Source organism: Apteryx rowi, unplaced genomic scaffold (genome assembly GCF_003343035.1).
Source record: "Apteryx rowi isolate R43461 unplaced genomic scaffold, aptRow1 scaffold_610, whole genome shotgun sequence".
Taxonomy (NCBI): domain Eukaryota; kingdom Metazoa; phylum Chordata; class Aves; order Apterygiformes; family Apterygidae; genus Apteryx; species Apteryx rowi.
In genome coordinates, this window is record NW_020450884.1 from 126,192 (window position 1) to 143,802 (window position 17,611).

Genomic DNA, 17,611 nt, shown 5'->3' on the forward strand with positions numbered 1-17,611 from the left:
CCACCTCCAGTTTGGGGAAGGAAAATGCTGGCGAATGGAGCTCTTGGAAATGAGAGAGCATCCAGCCCACAACATATGTCACGGGGGTCTTCAAAATGGAGATGGCCGTGGAGGCTAAGAGGAGCTCCTGCAAGGATGTGACCCTCTTCCTTCCCCTGAGGGACGCAGGCGTGGGAATGCAAGGAATGCTTTCCTGGCCTGCGCCGCCGTGCTTTCTCCTGGGGATGCTGCGTGCTGCCAGACTGCAGCCGTCAGCACAAGCCTTTCTGTAGCCAGCAGGACATCGGAGCATCACCTTCTGTTCAGCATCGCAGTCAACCCGAGATAAAGGGCCTAGATGCTGAATGAACTGCACTAGTTTGCATAGGGGCAGGGGTGAACATGTTGCGACCTCAAAGATACAAGGCTCTTACAGGTAGCGTGGACATGGGTGTTTGGAGAGAGTTGCTATTGCTGCAAGGGGAAAGCTGCAGTCGACATTCATCCCTCGTTAGACATGAGAGATCCTCAGGAAACAAGCTTTGTTGGTGCTGCTGCCCATTTGGCAAACATCAAGATGCTGTGCATCCATCCATCCGTCCCACCTCTCACAAATAGTGGGAGGGATTAGCTGATTATTAAATCTTTATTGAATGAATATAGAATATAGCAGCAGCTTCCTGGGTGGCAGCAGTGTGTTTCTGGTGCAGTAGCCAGCTGCGGGGTCCGACAGCAGGGACTCGCAACTACTCCTTCCACAGCCACCAGTAGTACAAGGTGACAGATGATACAATCTGAAGGTCTGACAGCTGAAGGTGCCTCTCATGTGCCATCAGCCCATTAGGACGCTTTGGTTTGGTTGGAGACAAAAGCTGCAGGTTTTTTGCCTGTCAGTGGTTTGGCAGGTTTCAGTGACTTGTTTTTGGCATAAATTGTGGCAAAGTCGAGGGTTTCCAGAACTGCGTGGGGCTCTAAGTCCCAGGTGCTGGACACCCAAGCTGAACTTTTCCGTCAAAGTTGGTGGATTTTGATTTGACTGAATTGGGCTCTCTAGGAAAGAATCCCTCACTTTCGCAAAAAAGCTGATTTATCCATATGAGGCAATATGCGTCTTCCTCATCCATCCCACATGGTCTGTTCTGCTGTGTCCCCTAGGGCCGTGACTGCCAGAGGATTTTGATGTGACCGTTCATTGAGTGCCGCTCACTGTCTGTCCTTCCTTCTGCTGGCTCGCTCAAAGCCTTTGACTTGAAGGTTTCTTTTCTTTTGCTAAATGATAATTATGAATAGCTATCCACTCTCCATGTAAATGGCTGAAAACTTTCCTACCTGCCCTGAGGGCAGCATACCCCCAAAACTATCCCCAAGAGGCTGTTTGGATCTGCTCCCCCTTTGGCTGATACGCGTCCAGCTGTTCTCCAGCATGCAGGACATCCCCCAACCTCCTGGCCAGCTGGATCCATTGCCTGGTTATCCTTAGAAGTTAAGAGTCTTTCTTGCTGTCTAACCCATGTTCCCTGGCTGCAGTATAATCCTGGGATTTATTATCCAGCCTGCAGTGACGGGAGGAACGTTATTGCATGTTGCCGCGTCTCCCCTCAACCTTGCCTAGCATATCAGACCCTGTTTCTTCTTCCCTTACTCTCAGACCACGTTGTCTGAGTCGTCTTGTTACTGTCTGGACTCTTCCCTTGTGAGCGGTATCCTCCTTCCAGGGCCAGCCCAGCACTGGACAGACCGGTTGGCCTTGGGAAGGCCTCGCTGGTGCAGAGGGGAAGGACGATGCCTGCGTGGTGGATGCCCCTGACCGCATGTTCCCCTAGCGAGACGTTTGCTCTTTCTGCAGCTGTCTGGTTGCGACTCGGTGATTCATTGCAACCCGCCGATCCTTTGCTGCGGAGCTGTTCCCCAATCGCCCTTCTCCACCTTGTATTTATGCAGCCGATTGCTCTGGCCTCAGGGTAGCGCTGTCCTTGCCGAGCTGCATCCCTTGGTTTCAGACTGCTCTCCCAGGGCGTTGGGATCCTTTTGAACTTTCTGCTGGCCTGGCTGGGGATCAAATGATGATATGCAAATAAACAAAGTGAAAAAGGCAGAGGAGGATTGTGATTTGCCCCAGGGGATCAGGGCTGGAGTTCAAAGGAAGGAGGCATGGGGATTTTGACGCTAGCATGGAGCTTGGAAGGACCAGGTTCCCATCCTTTCCTCTGCCACGGGTTTATAAGCTCAGCTACGTCCTGGCTACGCCAGTTCCCTCTGGGCAGGGGCAGAGGGCTGTAGCAAGATTGTGGCACTTGAGAGAGTGTGTAAGTGGGTTTACGACACATGGGTGCTGTGACAGCTTCATCTGATCCCCAGGTCTCGGTGCTAATATTTCTCTTTGCTGTGTTGCAGACTCTTCCATATTCCCCACCATGGGTGACATGAAAACTCCAGATTTTGATGACCTCCTGGCAGCTTTCGATATTCCTGACATCGACACGAATGAGGCCATTCATTCCAGCCACGAGGAAGCTGATGCTCACATCAAGCAGGTCCCTGGGGAGCCGGGAGCCCCTGACCATGTCCTCCCCCACACAGACATCACCGCTGTCAGCGTGATCGTGAAGAACACAGTCTGTCCTGAGCAGCTCGATGCCTTGGATGGACGCAGTAAAGATGGGCACGTCATTGGGCCCCGCTTGCTGCAGAATGGCTTTGGGGCCACCGAGATGCCCAGGTCCCCCACCTCCAGGTCCGTGGAAGCCGTGGCCTCCTCCAATGGGGAGTGTTGGGTGAAAGAAAAAGGCCCCAAACCCCTGGATATCTTCTCCCATTTTAGCCCTGATCCCAATGAAGACAACACTGCCAACCTGATTGACAGACCCCGGGAGTGTAAGCCAAAAGACAAATCCCTCTCAGTGCCCTCCCTTTCCCCATCTCCCACCCCATCACTGGACTGCAAAGAGCCCATGGGAGACAGTGCAGAGAGCCTGCCCCCAGCTTTCCCACAGCCCTTCGAAAACAGCCAGCCAGGGGGTGCAAGCAACTCCCCTACTACCATTCCCTGCATCAAGAAAGAGGAGTCTGACTCAGAAGAGGTGGACCGCGAAGCCAGCCCAAAGGGTCTGGCTGCAGCCTTGGGCAGCAGTCCCTTGGACCATCTGAAATCAGTCACTGTACGTTACTCTGCGGATGATTCTCCCATCACATCCTGGCCTGACCCAAACCTTGACAGCAGCACCAGCAACCTTCCTGAAGTGAAACACTCGCCCACCAGCCCCCGGGAGCCGTTCTTCAAGCCTTCCTCGCCAGGTGTGCAAAGCCCCAGGCTCCCCACTTCTCCGAAGCAGCTGGACAACATCCCCCTCAAAGAAGAGCAAGAAGCTCTGGAGAAGTCAATGGGAAGTCCACAGAGTATGTCCAGTGCTGAGGAGGAGGAGGAGGAAGATGACAATAATGATTCCCCTTCTTCCAATTCCTCGCGGCCCCTGAAAGTGCGGATTAAAACCATCAAGACGTCTTGTGGCAGCATCACCAGGACGGTAACCAGGGTCTCCTCAGATTCAGAGCCAGGCTCCACCAAGGGGCCAACTGAGCAGAGCTCTCAAGAGACCTCCCTTGAGGGTGCTGGCTATCCAGCTGCAGCAGAGAAAGAAGACGGAATTGGGCTGGATATGCCCAAGGAGAAATTGGAGCTCTCTAGCCCCTTGAAAACCATCGAGGGGCCAAAAATCGTCAGTGTTCAGCTTGGCAACGGCACGAAGATCAAAGGCACCGTCCTGCCAGTCTCCACCATCCAGAACGCTAGCAGCGCCATGCTGATTGCTGCCAGTGTGGCTCAGCAAAAATCCGTGGTGCTGCCAGCCAAGACGGGCAAAGCTGTGGCCAAGAACATCATCAATCTGGTGCCGCAGACCCTGCCCAAAGCTGACACCAGGACCAACATCAGCACGGTGACACAGACCACCACCATCACCACCACAGCGAACCAAAAAGTCAATGGCACCACAGTGGTGATGGTGCAACCGCAGAAGCCTTCCCCAACCATTGCGGGCACGGTCATTTCCAGGAGCCAGTCCAGCCTTGTGGAAGCTTTCAACAAGATTCTCAACAGTAAAAACCTCTTGCCGACGTACAAACCCAACCTGAATCCTCCGGCCGACGCGAGCCTTACCCTGCCTCCGTTTGGTTACCGCTGCCTGGAGTGTGGCGACTCCTTTGCCCTAGAGAAGAGCTTGGCTCGCCACTACGACCGGCGAAGCATGCGCATTGAAGTAACCTGCAACCACTGCACCAAACGCCTCGTCTTCTTCAACAAGTGTAGTTTGCTCCTGCACGCCCGGGAGCACAAGGACAAAGGCCTGGTGATGCAGTGCTCCCACCTGGTCATGAGGCCTATTGCTTTGGATCAAATGATCGGACAGCCGGACATCACCCCCTTGGTCTCGGTGACCTCCTTCCCCACTAGCAAGGTGGCCGGCGTGGCTCAGGATGCCTTGGCTGCAGCCAACGGGGCTCAGGACCTCCCCATCCTCCCTCTGAGCAACAGCTCGGAGCAAACCAACTATAGCTGCTTCCGGTGCCTGGAGTGCAAAGAGCAATGCAAAGACAAAGCCGGACTGGCTGCACATTTCCAGCAGGCAGTGACCACGGGAACAACCAGCAGCACGGTACGTAGGTGGCCTAGGCTGGGCTCCTCTCTCAGCTTGCTGACACAATGCTCTGCGATAGGTAGCATGACCTGGTGGTGAGGGAGATGGGGTGAGTACCAGGAGAATCTGCTCCTGGCTGTTGTGGGGCTTCACTAGGCGACCCTCAGGGCAAAATCCCTTCCCCTTTTGGGTGTTTTCCAGCCTGTGTTGCAGGAAACCTGCTTGGCAGAACTGGCTTTGGGCTGGAAACTGCAATGAAGAGTGACAGCCCATGGCCTGTTTGCAGCAGAGGCTACCTGCACTTTGTGGAAGGGCAGTGGGAAGTTAAAACATTAAATCCGGGACAAACGGGCCCTGGGAATTGTGGGACAGCAGTGGAGGACTCTCCAAATGTGAGCTAGGCAAGGCCTTACTCCACTCAGCGTAAAATCATGCAAGAAGGAAAACATGAGAGTCTGTTCGGTTCGGGCCTAGGAGGTGTCAGGATGGAGGTGGTTGTCAGTGGATGCGAAAGCCGCCTTGAGGGCAGAGCAATGGGAAGGAGGGAGGCAGGAGGCCTCGCAGAGCCATGTGAGAGCCGTGGGCACTGCTTCCTCTTTTGTGGGCTTGCAGCGCAAATGGAGTCTGGAGAAACCAGGCTGTGTTTTTCTCCTTCTTCGAGAGCCAACCTTGAAACCCCGTGTGCTTCCTGCTACTGCCAACACATCCTGGTTTGTTTGGGCAGGCGACATCCAGCAAACTTACAGGATTAATGCTGGAGAGAGATGACCTTTAAAAGGCAAGGAGAGAAAATCGGGATCCGCAGAGGAGTCCTGTTGTCCAATGCATGACAGCACCCCGTTTGTCTTTCCCAACAGACAAAAGGGAAGGTATCATTCAGACCCCCAGCTTCCTTTGCATAGCAGGAATTTGCTGTTTCCTGGTAACTCTGTTTACTTTGAAGCACTGCTATAGCCAGGACGCTGTTCAAATGCAGATATTACAGGCCTGCTGTTACAGAGGAGGGCTGCTTTCTGTTTGAAGGTCACCGAGAGTGCTGAGATTCACATGCTTATATGGATTGTCCCCAGCTTTCTGTGCCTCAGGAGATGTGGGACAGTCAGGCAAAAGACATTTCTGTGGCACAGCTGAACCACCCTCCCCCAAATCCCCTGAAAAGAATGCTGTTAAACTAGGATAGTCTCTATGAGACCCAAACCATGGCCAAATCCTGCACTGTCTGGCATGACCCGCAGCCCCCTTGAAGGAACCAGCTTGGAAAAAGTTACACTGCCAGAACCTTATGTCCTGTCTGCAGACGGTTGAGATGGTTTAAGGTGTTACCAGGTCATGGGAAGCATCCTTTTAATGTGAGAGGATCTCTTATGCACATCTCCTATCCCAATGTTGGTGTTGACGGAGGGTTTGAGCTGCAAAGCTGAGGGCTGGCGGGTTCACAGGATGTAGCAAAGTGATCTGCGATGGGGCGTTCGCTCTGATCATCCCGCCTGGAGCACTGGCTCTGTCCAGGTCTGCGGCAGGAGCAGTGAGAGGGAATGAAGAGGAGATTGGTGCTGGGGGAAAGACACCTGTATCTCCCCTCATGCACCTGCTGCCTGTGAATACAGGCAGAATAATGCTTCTAGCACCCAGGGAGCCCGGGCATGGGGAGTGCTTGAGCTTGGAAATTTGACAGCAAAGTTGCTGGCAGGGCAAAATCTATTAACAGCTTTCGCCTAGTCACAGTAACATTGTCCCTGTACCCGCGAGACAGACTCCTCCCTAAACCAACACCGCCTACAAACAGCTTTTCTTCCTCCTGTTCCTTAAAAAAAGACCCAGAGACTTTCTTCAGCACAGTGAGGGATGGGGATAGCTGAAGCTGTGAGCTGTAAACATCGCTTCCCCTGAGTAAAAAGCCTCACGCTGAATACCCTGGAGCGGCCTATTGTGGCCACCTTCCTCTGGCATTGGGCTCCGCTCTCTCACAGCGCCCGGGGGGATCTAGGCCCATGGCAGATGTTGTCCAATGGTGTAATGATGTCTTTATCCTCCCTCTCCTCCTATTCTGTTCCCTCTTCACATCTACTGAGATCTGAAATGCCTCCGTATCCCTGCAGCCGGACCCTTCCTCAACTTCAGCTACCTTTTGGACATTCTCCCTTCCCTAAGTGTCACCCTGTACCTGCTCTGCCTCTTGGGCTGTCTATAACTGGCTTTAGCTGCTGTATCTTGTCCAGTCCTTCGCTCCCCGCTGTTCCCCACTGCCAGAATCACCCTTGGGCCTCTCTTGGCAGCACTTTGAACCCAAGTTTTGATAAGACTTGTGGGGGAGAGATGGCAGGGGCTTGCGTTGGACAGCTTGCCACATGCAGCGACTGGCTCTGGACTGTGTTTATGCCGCCCTGCTTTGGTTTTGGTGGTTTCCAAGCACAGGGCAGTGTTTCAGGGAGCTGTGGGCACCGTGAGTGATGAATGCAAGTCTCCAAAGGTGGCTTGGCACCTCACAGATGACTTTTGCCTTCCAGCTCTGGCTCCTTGGTAGCTCCCAGGCCACCTTTGCACCTCCCTGTGCTGCAGGATCCATGCTTGGTCCCCGAAAGCTGCTGCAGGATCCAAGCCCGGCCTTTCCCACGTCCCTCCTCTGGGCTGAGTGCTTGCAGCGCCTGTGTGGGCACCAGCTTGCTGCTCCCTTCCTTGCTTGCCCCACCTTTGCTCTGGTTATTGCTCAAGTCTGTCAGTGCAGCTCCTATTTGAGCCCTTGTTTTCAGCTTCTCCCCTCAACATCTTCATGTCTATATCCTATCTAATGCGGAGGTGGAAGTAGTTTTGAAAGGTTTTGGGAAAGTTGGTTTGAATAAGTCCCTACTCCCTCTGATAAAGCTGCCTTGCAAAGCGGCCGGTCCCTGGCTAACCTTAGCAATGCAGCATCTGGGATCCAGCTGTGCTGAAAAGCCTGGAAAAGGCACCTTATCTGTGTGCAAAATGCCTCAACAATCACCCAGCAAGCTGGTGCAAGCAGCTATCTCCTGAAATGTGCCCTGCAGATGAACGGCCCATGCCCAGTGCCCCCCTGAGCATGGCCTGAGCCTTCCCCCGTCACCTTGGAGGCAGGTGGATTTGGGCTGTTAGGGGTGTTGTAGGTTAGCCTGCCTGTTTAATGGCCCAGTCTGTCTTGGAAAAGGCTTAAAAGCGCTCTGTGAGCATGGGTGCGTGCCAGGCTGTAACTCTCGATGCCCTTCTACCCCCAGGTTTGTACAACATGTCCCATGATCATGTCCAACCGCTGCAGCTTCAATGCCCATCAGCGGATGCACAAGAACCGGCCTCCCCATGTCTGCCCTGAGTGCGGCGGGAACTTCCTGCTAGCAAACTTCGAGACCCACCTGAAGGAGGCTTGCCTGCACTTCTCCCGGCGAGTGGGGTACAGGTAGGACACTGCAGCCTGGATTCGGGTCCTGCCTGGGGCACAGGGAACCAGGATAGATGCCCAAGAGAAAAAGGTGGAGGGTCCAAGTCTGATGCAGGTTCCCATGTTGGAGATTTGGCACAAGAGGCAGAAATCCACATTCCTTCTCCCTGGTGGTGTTGAGTGCAGAGCTGAGGATGAATTTTCCACTTTGCCTCTCTTCTCTGGCTCTCTCCCCTTTAATCCCTGAGGAATTTTCCTCCTGCTGGGGCCTCCTGGCCACTGGTTTGAACTCAGGTATGGGTGACAGCATCAGACCTCCTACAGTCTTCTCCTGATGAGCTGCTTCGGCCCTGGCTCCACCAGTGACGGGCAGGACTGGTTGCTTTGGGCTGGAGTCTCCCAAAGCCCAGAAGTGGTTTGGATCATATGTCTGTGGGAGCAGAGACTCTTCACAAGTCCTGTGCCCCCTGTCCTGCCCCCAAGTGTCCCCCAAGTCCTGTCCCCTGCAATGGACATGGCCCTTGTGCTCTGCTGCTCTTTGCTGTTAACACTTAGGCAGTGGCTTGCACTGCTTGCAGTGACATGGACACTAAAAGCCAGAGCTGTGGCCGGGAGAGGGGGAGCAAAAAACAGAAGACTGGAAGGAGCAGCACGCAACTTTGTACATTTCTTTCATTGGCAAATGTGGGGAATTCCAGCTGGGCATTTACCGGTGACTCAGTAGCTGCTCTGAACTCTGCCAGGGTTGCATCTCCTGGCAGGGGTGTAATCGCTCAGTGAGCCACTGGCAGAGGGTGAGTTCCCCAGTGCTGTTCTACCTCTCTGGTCTTGCAGCCCTTGCCTCATGCTCTCCTTCCTCTCCAGGTGTCCCAGCTGTGCTGTGGTATTCGGCGGAGTGAACTCCATCAAGTCCCACATCCAGACCTCCCACTGTGAGGTGTTTCACAAGTGCCCCATCTGCCCCATGGCATTCAAGTCAGCCCCCAGCGCCCACGCGCATGTCTACACGCAACACCCCGGCTTCAGCAACCAGCAATCCAAGTAAGTGGTCCATGTCCCCTGTCTAGTTGGAGGCCTGTAGATAGTGGTGTCCTCCAGTCAGTACTGGGTCCAGTATTGTTCAATTTATTCATTGATGACCTGGATGAAGGGACAGAGTGCACCCTCAGCAAGTTTGCTGATGATACAAAACTGGGAGGAGTTGCTGATACACCAGAAGGCTGTGCTGTCATTCAGAAAGACCTGGACAGGCTGGAGAGATGGGCAGAGAGAAACCTCCTGAAGTTCAACAAAGGGAAGTGCAGGGTCCTGCACCTAGGGAGGAATAACCCCATGCACCAGTACAGGTTGGGGGTTGACCTGCTGGAAGGCAGCTCTGCGGAGAAGGACCTGGGGATCCTGGTGGACAACAATTTGACCATGAGGCAGCAATGTGCCCTTGTGGCCAAGAAGGCCAATGGTATCCTGGGTAGCATTAGGAAGAGCATTGCCAGCAGGTCGAGGGAGGTGATCCTCCCCCTCTACTCAGCCCTGCTGAGGCCACATCTGGAGTACTGTGTCCAGTTCTGGGCTCCCCAGTACAAGAGAGACATGGAGCTACTGGAGCGAGTCCAGCAGAGGGCTACTAAGATGATGAAGGGACTGGAGCATCTCTCTTATGAGGAAAGGCTGAGAGAGCTGGGCCTGTTTAGCCTGGAGGAGAGAAGACTGGGGGCGGAATCTTATCGATGTGTATAAGTATCTGAAGGGAGGGTGTAGAGAGGATGGGGCCAGACTTTTTTCAGTGGTGCCCAGCAATAGGACGAGAAGCAAAGGGCCCAAACTGAAACACGGGAAGTTCTGTCTGAACATGAGGAAAAACTTCTTTACTGTGAGGGTAACAGAGCACTGGAACAGGTTTCCCAGAGAGGTTGTGGAGTCTCCTTCCTTGGAGATATTCAAAAGCGGTCTGGACACAATCCTGGGCAATGTGCTGTAGGTGACCCTGCTTGAGCAGGGGGGTTGGACTAGATGATCTCCCGAGGTCCCTTCCAACCTCAACCATTCTGTGATTTTGTGAACCGAGAGCAAATCAGGTGAGTGGGAAGTTGAAGGAAGTGCTCAGCACCAGTGCAAGAGCTGCATCCGTCTCCTTTGTACCTTCCTATGGCTTGGCAGGGGTCAGACTATGCCTGGGGCTGCTCTTAACTCCTTGCCAAAGGGATCCCTCCAAGGGTTTCTTGTTCCACACCTGGATTGTGCTGACTGTTGTGTTTTTCTTCCCTCCTCCTGCAGGATGATTTACAAGTGTGCCATGTGTGACACAGTGTTCACCCATAAGCCCCTGCTGTCCTCCCACTTTGACCAGCATCTGCTCAACCAGCGGGTCAGCGTCTTCAAGTGTCCAGACTGCCCGCTGCTCTTCGCCCAGAAACGCACCATGTTGGAGCACCTCAAGGTAATGCTACGGCCAGGCTCAGTGCTTTTTTTACACAACCCACTGATCCCTCTTAGTGCCCTGTTTCACCCCTGATAAACACAATGCTTTGAGCTTTTGGGGATCCCTCAGTCCCTGGCTGTCAGGGCTGAACGGGGGAGATTGCACTGTGTTGGTTCTGCCCTGACTGCTGCTGGAGTTGAGGTCCTGTGATGTTGGGGGATCCACACTCCCACCTCTGTGACTGTGTGGGGCTTGAGGGACCAAACTGGAGTTTTTAACATGCCCTGTGGGAGCATCCCTTTACCAGGGATATTTCTGAGTCTGGATTATGGCTCGTCACTGACACAACAGGGCCCTGAGCTCTGTTCAAGGCGCTTGGATGCTAAGATCTGATCCCCTTGTCACCTCCACACCCCTATCTCAAAGGCCAAGGGAATGGGAGTCTCTCCGCATGACTGAGGCCTGAGGATGGGCAGGCCCTGAGCTAGAAAGTTCCAGGCCCGATCAACCGCCAACACTCTTGTCTTCACTTTCCAGAATACTCATCAGCCCCAGAAGCCCAAGGAAGACCTGGCGAAGAAAGCAGCCGTCTTGCTCACTCCCAAGCAGGAGCCTGTTGAAACCCCCGTGTCCAAGATTTCAGAGGAGTCGTCATCCTCCACAGAGGAGGATGAGCCCCCCAGCTCCCCAGAGCTGCGCAAGACGAAGCGAAGCCGCTTCCAGCGCAAGACGGACACCATCAGCAAGTCGAAGGGCAGCGGGTGGACATGTGGCGTTTGCCACTCCTGGTTCCCGGAGCGTGATGAATACGTCTCTCACATGAAGAAGGATCATGGCAAGGTGAAGAGAAGGCCAGGGTGACAGCTCCAGCTCTGCCAAACTCTCAGGAATGTGGGAAGGGAATATTTATGGCACAGAGCAGCAGGGCAGGATGCCTGTGTGCTGGGGTGGGAGCATAGTCTGCCTCGGTCTGGACATTACTTCTCCCTGGCTATGAATTTAGGGGTCTGCTGGCGTATTGAGGTTTTGGGCTGCAGGGGAGCAGGGATGTTACCTGTTCTGTGAACAGCAAAGGCAGATACTTGTCAAGGAGAGGAAATCTGAGGCTGTGCTGAATTTCCATATCCTTTCCAGAGCAGCCAGCTTCTCCACTCTAGTGGAAAGCCCTGTTCCCTGGCCTCTTGGCTGCTTGAGCAGTACCCACCTGACTCTTTGTTTCTTGCAGTCGGTGAAGAAGTTCCCGTGCCGCCTGTGTGAGCGTTCGTTCTGCTCTGCTCCCAGCCTCCGAAGACATGTGCGAGTGAATCACGAAGGGATCAAGCGTGTCTATCCCTGCCGGTACCCACACCACCTTCTGGGTTTGGCTGGGAAAAGGGGGTCTCGTTTGGCTTTGCTTTCCCTCAACCAGGCTGTTGTGGGGAGGGTAAAGCTGTAGATGGTTAAAGCACAATGGGGAGGGCAGAACACCTGGATCCTCTCTGTGAAGAGGGATTTAACTAGTGTCTTGGAAGTAGGAAGGAAGGGAGGTATCAGGAGGAAGGGTTTTATATCCTGTAGGGGAGGATGGGTGAGCACTCTTGTAGTTAGAAGAGGGAATTAGGGGTTAGGATGTCAGAGCCAACTTTCCTAGGGGAGCCAGGGCTTGATGGCCGTGCCAGCTGGAGCTGTCCTGGGGCTTGGCTCTCTGCCTCACAGAGCATCGCTTCACTGCCTTGCCACTCTGACGCTGCAGGTACTGCACAGAAGGCAAACGGACCTTCAGCAGTCGGCTTATCCTGGAGAAACACATCCAGGTGCGACACGGGATTAAGGTGACTGACCAGACGAAGAGCCAGGAGGTTGTTATCGCCCGGATAGGGACTGGCACCACGCAGGTATGAGCCTCTCCAGTCCCTTGGGGTGCTCGCGAAGGAGATCTGTGCGGGCTGGAGCCTTGCGGAGGTTTCGGGCAGAGTTGAAGACATCCCTGCGAGCCCTGATCCGAGTTTGCTGTTGCCTCCACGTATCATGCAGTGTCTGGGACTGGCAGCTCCCTCCTGCTGTGAGGCCCAGCACCCGCTGAATGGGTGCAGGCCCCGTCTGGGCATAACTTACTTAGCTCCCGCCTGTCCTTGCCAGTGCAGCGAGGGAGGGTGGCTGGGGTTGAGTTTGGCTGGATCAGTCTTGCTGTAGGATTGGACGAAGATGCAAAACTTGCATTGTCTTCTTGGGGTGGCCCCAGAGCTGTCCCTAGGCTGCAAGGGGCAAAGGGCCTGGTGCAAGGGACACCGGCAAGTCAAAGGCAGCTTGTAGGAGCCCCTTGGCTGAGGGGGCCACAGCCCTCAGGGCTGGCCAAGACCTGGGGAGTTGCCCCATTCAGCCTTTTTCAGCAAATACCATCTCTAGGAGTGTGTTGGGAAACTCCTGAGCAGCCTGGGGTTCTGCCACCCTGGAATGCCTGGAGCTGCTCAAATCGAGCACTGATTAAAGTTTTTCCGAACCTTTTCCATAGGTGTCCAGCCGGAAGCGGAAGTTGTCCTCTGACGAGGGTGACTCATGCAGCGAAGAGCCCGACAGCACCACCCCTCCCTCAAAAAACCCCAAGGGCGACCGCAAGGCCCCATTTCGATGCCGTAAGTGTGGCTATCTTGCCAGCAGCTCGGCCGACTTCCAGGAACACATCCCCCAGCACCGGACTGATGAGAGCTCCCACCAGTGCCGGGAGTGCGGGCTCTGCTTCACCTCCCAGGTCTCCCTCAACCGCCACCGCTTCATCACCCACAAGAAGAAGAAGGGAGCAGGCGAGACAGAGGAGCCAGGGCCCCGGAGCCCCCTCGAGGGAGGTGTCCAGCACATGGCTGACGGCAAGCTTTCCTGCAAGGTGTGCGGCCGGTGCTTTGACAGTCAGCTCAACCTCAAAACGCACTTCCGCACCCATGGCATGGCCTTCATCCGCGCCAGGCAGAACGCGAGCCCCGAGAACTAGGGCCCCAGCGGAGGGGGAACAAGACGTGTATATAATCAGCACACAGCTCTTTGCAGTGGAGGCTGCCGGTGCCCACCTGGGCTCCCCCTTCCTCCCTCCCTCCTCCTGGCCATGTTTTGAGATGGGGTCAGATAAAGTAGCCATGAAGAGAGAGATGAGCCTGGCTTATGACATCTGGTCTGACTCCACGTGCCTGGCTCACTGGATCTGCTTGGCTGGCATCCCTGCTAAACTGGGTGCTCTGCCCACCCTGTTTTGTGAGCAAGAACAGGGCAAACGTGAGATTTTGGCTGCCTTATTGTACAGCAGACAAAGGGCAGAGTCCAGACTTGCTGCCCTGCCCCTGGGGAGATCGAACATGGAGGCAAACGGTTTGTCCGCTGCTCTGTTGTCATGCGGGGACTCAGCCTGCCCTGCAGTCACTCACGTCTGCCGGGAGGGAAGGTGACCTCTCTCACCCAGACTCTTCCAGTCTCGACTTTTACATCGCCTGGACCTTGGACTGCTGCTTGGCAGGTCGCTTCCCGAGTCTGCTCTTTCTCTGGGAGTGTCTCCTGTGTCCTGGGAATTCGCCCCAGCTGTGTTTCACTATGCTGGGAATCCTGCTGAGGCGGTGGCAGCCACTGGGGTTTGCAGCTCCTTTCTGGGAGCTTTCGAGCTGGGCAGGGCCTGGGGGCCCAGGGGAGAGACCTCTCCATCCCAGGACAGAGACTTCTGTGCTGACAATAGCATCACAGCAAGATCCACCACCTTTTTGTTCTGTTTTGTTTCTTTTTTTTTCTTCTTTCTTTACCTTTTTACCGTCGCTTATTTTGTATTTCGCTGGAGATGCGGGGAGAAAACTCAGGGTTAGTCCCTGGCTTCGCAGAGAGACACACTACACTCTCAGCCCCTCCTCGGTTTGGTCCCAGCTCCCATCGATGGCTGGATGCACGAGGCTGTTCTCATTGCCGCTTGCACTAACCTGAGACAGCACTGGCGTTGGCATGGGCATGGCTTCGCTCCCCGGGAAGGCCACGCACCAGGCCCCAACCTCCCCGCAGGGAGGAATAAGAGGCTGGTTTTGGTCGGCAGTGGGAAACAGAAGCAATAAGCTGGTGATGAGATCATTGCGAACCCTGGTGGCGTGGCCACCCCCAATGAAGATGCAACGAGTCTGTTTGTCCTCGCCAATGTGTAGGAGCTGAGGAGATGCAGCCGGTCCTGGGGCTGGTATCCCCGCATGGAGGTGAGGAGGGAAGAGCTCTGCCAAATCCCGTTACAGACTGAAATGCTGATACTAACGGCAAGATTTCGGGTGTCTTTTCCAAAGGGGTAATGTTGTCACTCAATGCTACTCCCCACTTCCCTCCCTGGTCCCCAGGGTTAAGGGTTTTGCTACCCCCCTTCCCCCCCCCCCCGACCTGCAGAAGGACTCGGCCTTATTTGCTGCTCCTCTTCCTTGGAAATCCCCTCGGCCCGGCAGCAAGTGGCTCCGGGGCAGCAGCTACGATGGCCATGATGGCTTCAGAGTGCAAAGCCTTGCTGCAGCCTCCCCATGTGGATATACAGCGCCTCGTTCTCCGCTCGGCCCCTGTGAAACACGTTCTCTGTGCACATGCGTGTGCGAGAGCGTGCACAGCCTGCACCAGGCCACAGTAAGAGCTGGCAGCGGGGCTCAGCACGGGGCTAGCCAGAGCGAGGCTGTTCCTGTGTTCCCCGCCATTGTGGTCGGGGAAGGAGAAAAAACAGCCAGAAAAACTTTCTACTCGTTTTGTTTGTTTAGCGCCTGTGCTTGGGGTAGGGTGTTTGTGTGAGTAATTATTTCAGTAACTTAACTTTGGGCTCCTCCTTATTTCCTTGTGAATAACCTCTAACACGCTGTGTAAAGTTGTAACATACACTAAAGGTGACAAAAAAAAAACAAAAAAAAAAACTACTGTTGTGATTTGGGTTTTGTTCTTTTTTTTTTTACCCCCCCCTTAGGGGTGGAGAGATGGTTTGCTGGGTCTTGTTTGTTTTTTAAGTGCAAGGGGGGGTGATTTCCCCCTCCCTAGTTGCAAGTGGGTTCAGCTGCAAGGCCCAAAAGGAGGTGGAGAGGGGGGCTGTTTTTAAAATAGAAGGAGAAAAAAAATAGAAGAAGTAGTTCCTACAGCTCCTTGCCCAGCTTCAACCCTGCTGGGGGTCCCCCTGTCCCTGGGCCTGCTTCCCCCCCACCCGGGGGGGGGGCATGGGAGTCAGCTCCCCGACCCCTCCCTCCCCAGCAGAGCTGTATGCATGTGGGGCTGTGAACGTGTAAATGATGTTTCATACCAGAGAAGCACCTAAAGTTTCTACGAGTTTTAGAGGAAGGAAACAAAACAAATTGCTTTGTAATCTCTTGGTTTTCAAGCACTTCAGTGCCTTTAGATTGAATTCTGTTAAAGTTGGGGAGGGTCTGTACACCTGTTTTTGGGGGGGGTATAAACTGATTATGCTACATTAAAAATACGGGCACTGCAAGAGGCTCTCAGGTATCCTTTATTCTTGTAGTAATAATGCAATTAAACTTTTAGTGGTTTAACCCCTGCTGTGCCCTGTGTTACTTGCCCAGCCCTGCTTGTATCTGGGGGAGGAGGGTGGTGGTGGTGGTGGTGTCCCGCTTCCAATCGTGGGGCAGAGGTGTCTTTTAACCTCTCCCTCTGCACCCCGAGGTGTTGGTCTTCCCTGGAGGGGGCTGAAATCAGGTTTGGGGGCAACTAAATCCCCCCCCCCCAAAAGCTGGGGGTGGGGGAGATGTTCCTCTTTCCCCCCCCCCAATTGCCTGTGACCCCAAGGGCAGTGGTTTTGGGTGCTGGTGCCCCTCCCCCCAACCCAAAATGCCTTGGGGGGGGGGTTGGGGGGTTTGTGTCAGCAAACATCAACCTACCTCCAAAGCGCTGCCCAGCTCATGGATAACAGTGGTTTAAAATAATTTTTTTTCTTTCTTTAATGCTAAATAATCAACAGGACAAATAATTAGTGCTAAACAAACAGACCGAGGACATTGGAGGTTACATACGGGGGGGGGGGTGGTGGTGGCTACAGACACAGCAGGACCCACTCACGCTGGCTCACGGGGGTGGCACCATCTGACCAGCAGGACAGGCTGAGATTTCTTCTGGGTTTGGGGGGTGGAGTGGGGGTGGGGGGACAGGGGGGCAGCACTTAAATCAAAAAAACCAAGGGCCTTTCCCAGAGCCCTGAGGCTGGGCAGCATAACATGGTGGGGTTTGGGGTTTTTTTTCTTTTTTGGGGGGGAGGGGGGTTAACCCTTGGGGATGCCTCAGCTCAGCACTGGAATTGCCCCACAATTGCATGGCCCTGGCAAGGCAATAACTTGTCCTTTACTGCATGCCAGGAGGCCGCCAAAAGGCTCTAGATCCCAGGAGGGGACGCGGGGCACTGCGCCCTGCGTGAAGGGGCCCTGTGGAAGGCACTTCACGCTGCCCTGCTCCTCCTCCTTACTCCCTGGGGCTGCTCATGGCCAGCGCAGCCCCGACCACGGTGCTTTTGCTGGTCAAAGCTGCCCTGGGGCTCCACGCATATGAGGGGCAACTGCCTCTGCCAGCCTGGCCCACAGCCACACGTCCCTTGCACGGGGCTGCGGCGGGGAGCCGAGGCTTGACCTTCACTGTGGTGCAAAGCGAGACGAGAAATTATTGCAAAAGGGAAAGGGAGAATGTTTCACAGTCCCACATTCCTGGAACAGAGTCAAAAAAGGCGCTCGCAAGGAGGGTGTGCGAGAGCACACAGCCGCCCAGGAGCGCTGCAATGCACACGCCGAGCTCCAGCAACGCCGGAGATGCCAGATGGCGCTCCGGGGCTGCGCTGGAGTCTGGTGCAGGGACCGATCACTTGTGCAACAGCAAATTCAATTTACATTAAAAGGTGGGCCCGGGGGGGATGGTGGGCAAGAGGGTGCAAGAAAGAAAGCGGTTGACGGTGGGAGCCAAATAACGCTGAGGCCGCAGTGGGGGAACATGCAGGGAAGGGGCTGACAGGGGGGCGGGCAGCAGCTGTCGCAGGGCAGGGGCCAGGCCCCCTCCCCTGCCCTCCCTCCCCAGCCTGAAACGGTCGGCTCGCGACCGGAGAGTTCACAGGCCAGCCGGCATAATACTGACAGGAGGCCAAGGTGGGCGGCTGGTGCTGTACCGCCGTCTGGAGACCCTTCGCTGGCTTTCTCCCGGCTGCTGCAGGACCCCTGCGGGCACGTTACACAATCA

General features: G+C 54.9%; 1 protein-coding gene across 2 annotated transcripts in view; it reads left to right on the top strand.

Moving 5' to 3' along the window:
• Positions 1-15,930, top strand: part of ZNF687 (zinc finger protein 687) — a 35,099-nt gene extending 19,169 nt beyond the window's left edge. For both annotated transcript variants that reach the window (XM_026083657.1, XM_026083658.1), the window contains 8 exons: positions 2,374-4,631; positions 7,844-8,022; positions 8,869-9,045; positions 10,279-10,441; positions 10,961-11,263; positions 11,649-11,761; positions 12,156-12,297; positions 12,915-15,930. In XM_026083657.1, the coding sequence (XP_025939442.1) occupies positions 2,394-4,631; positions 7,844-8,022; positions 8,869-9,045; positions 10,279-10,441; positions 10,961-11,263; positions 11,649-11,761; positions 12,156-12,297; positions 12,915-13,388 (3,789 nt within the window). In that variant the 5' untranslated portion in view covers positions 2,374-2,393 and the 3' untranslated portion in view covers positions 13,389-15,930. The remainder of the gene's footprint in view (positions 1-2,373; positions 4,632-7,843; positions 8,023-8,868; positions 9,046-10,278; positions 10,442-10,960; positions 11,264-11,648; positions 11,762-12,155; positions 12,298-12,914) is intronic.
• Positions 15,931-17,611: the final 1,681 nt, after the last annotated feature.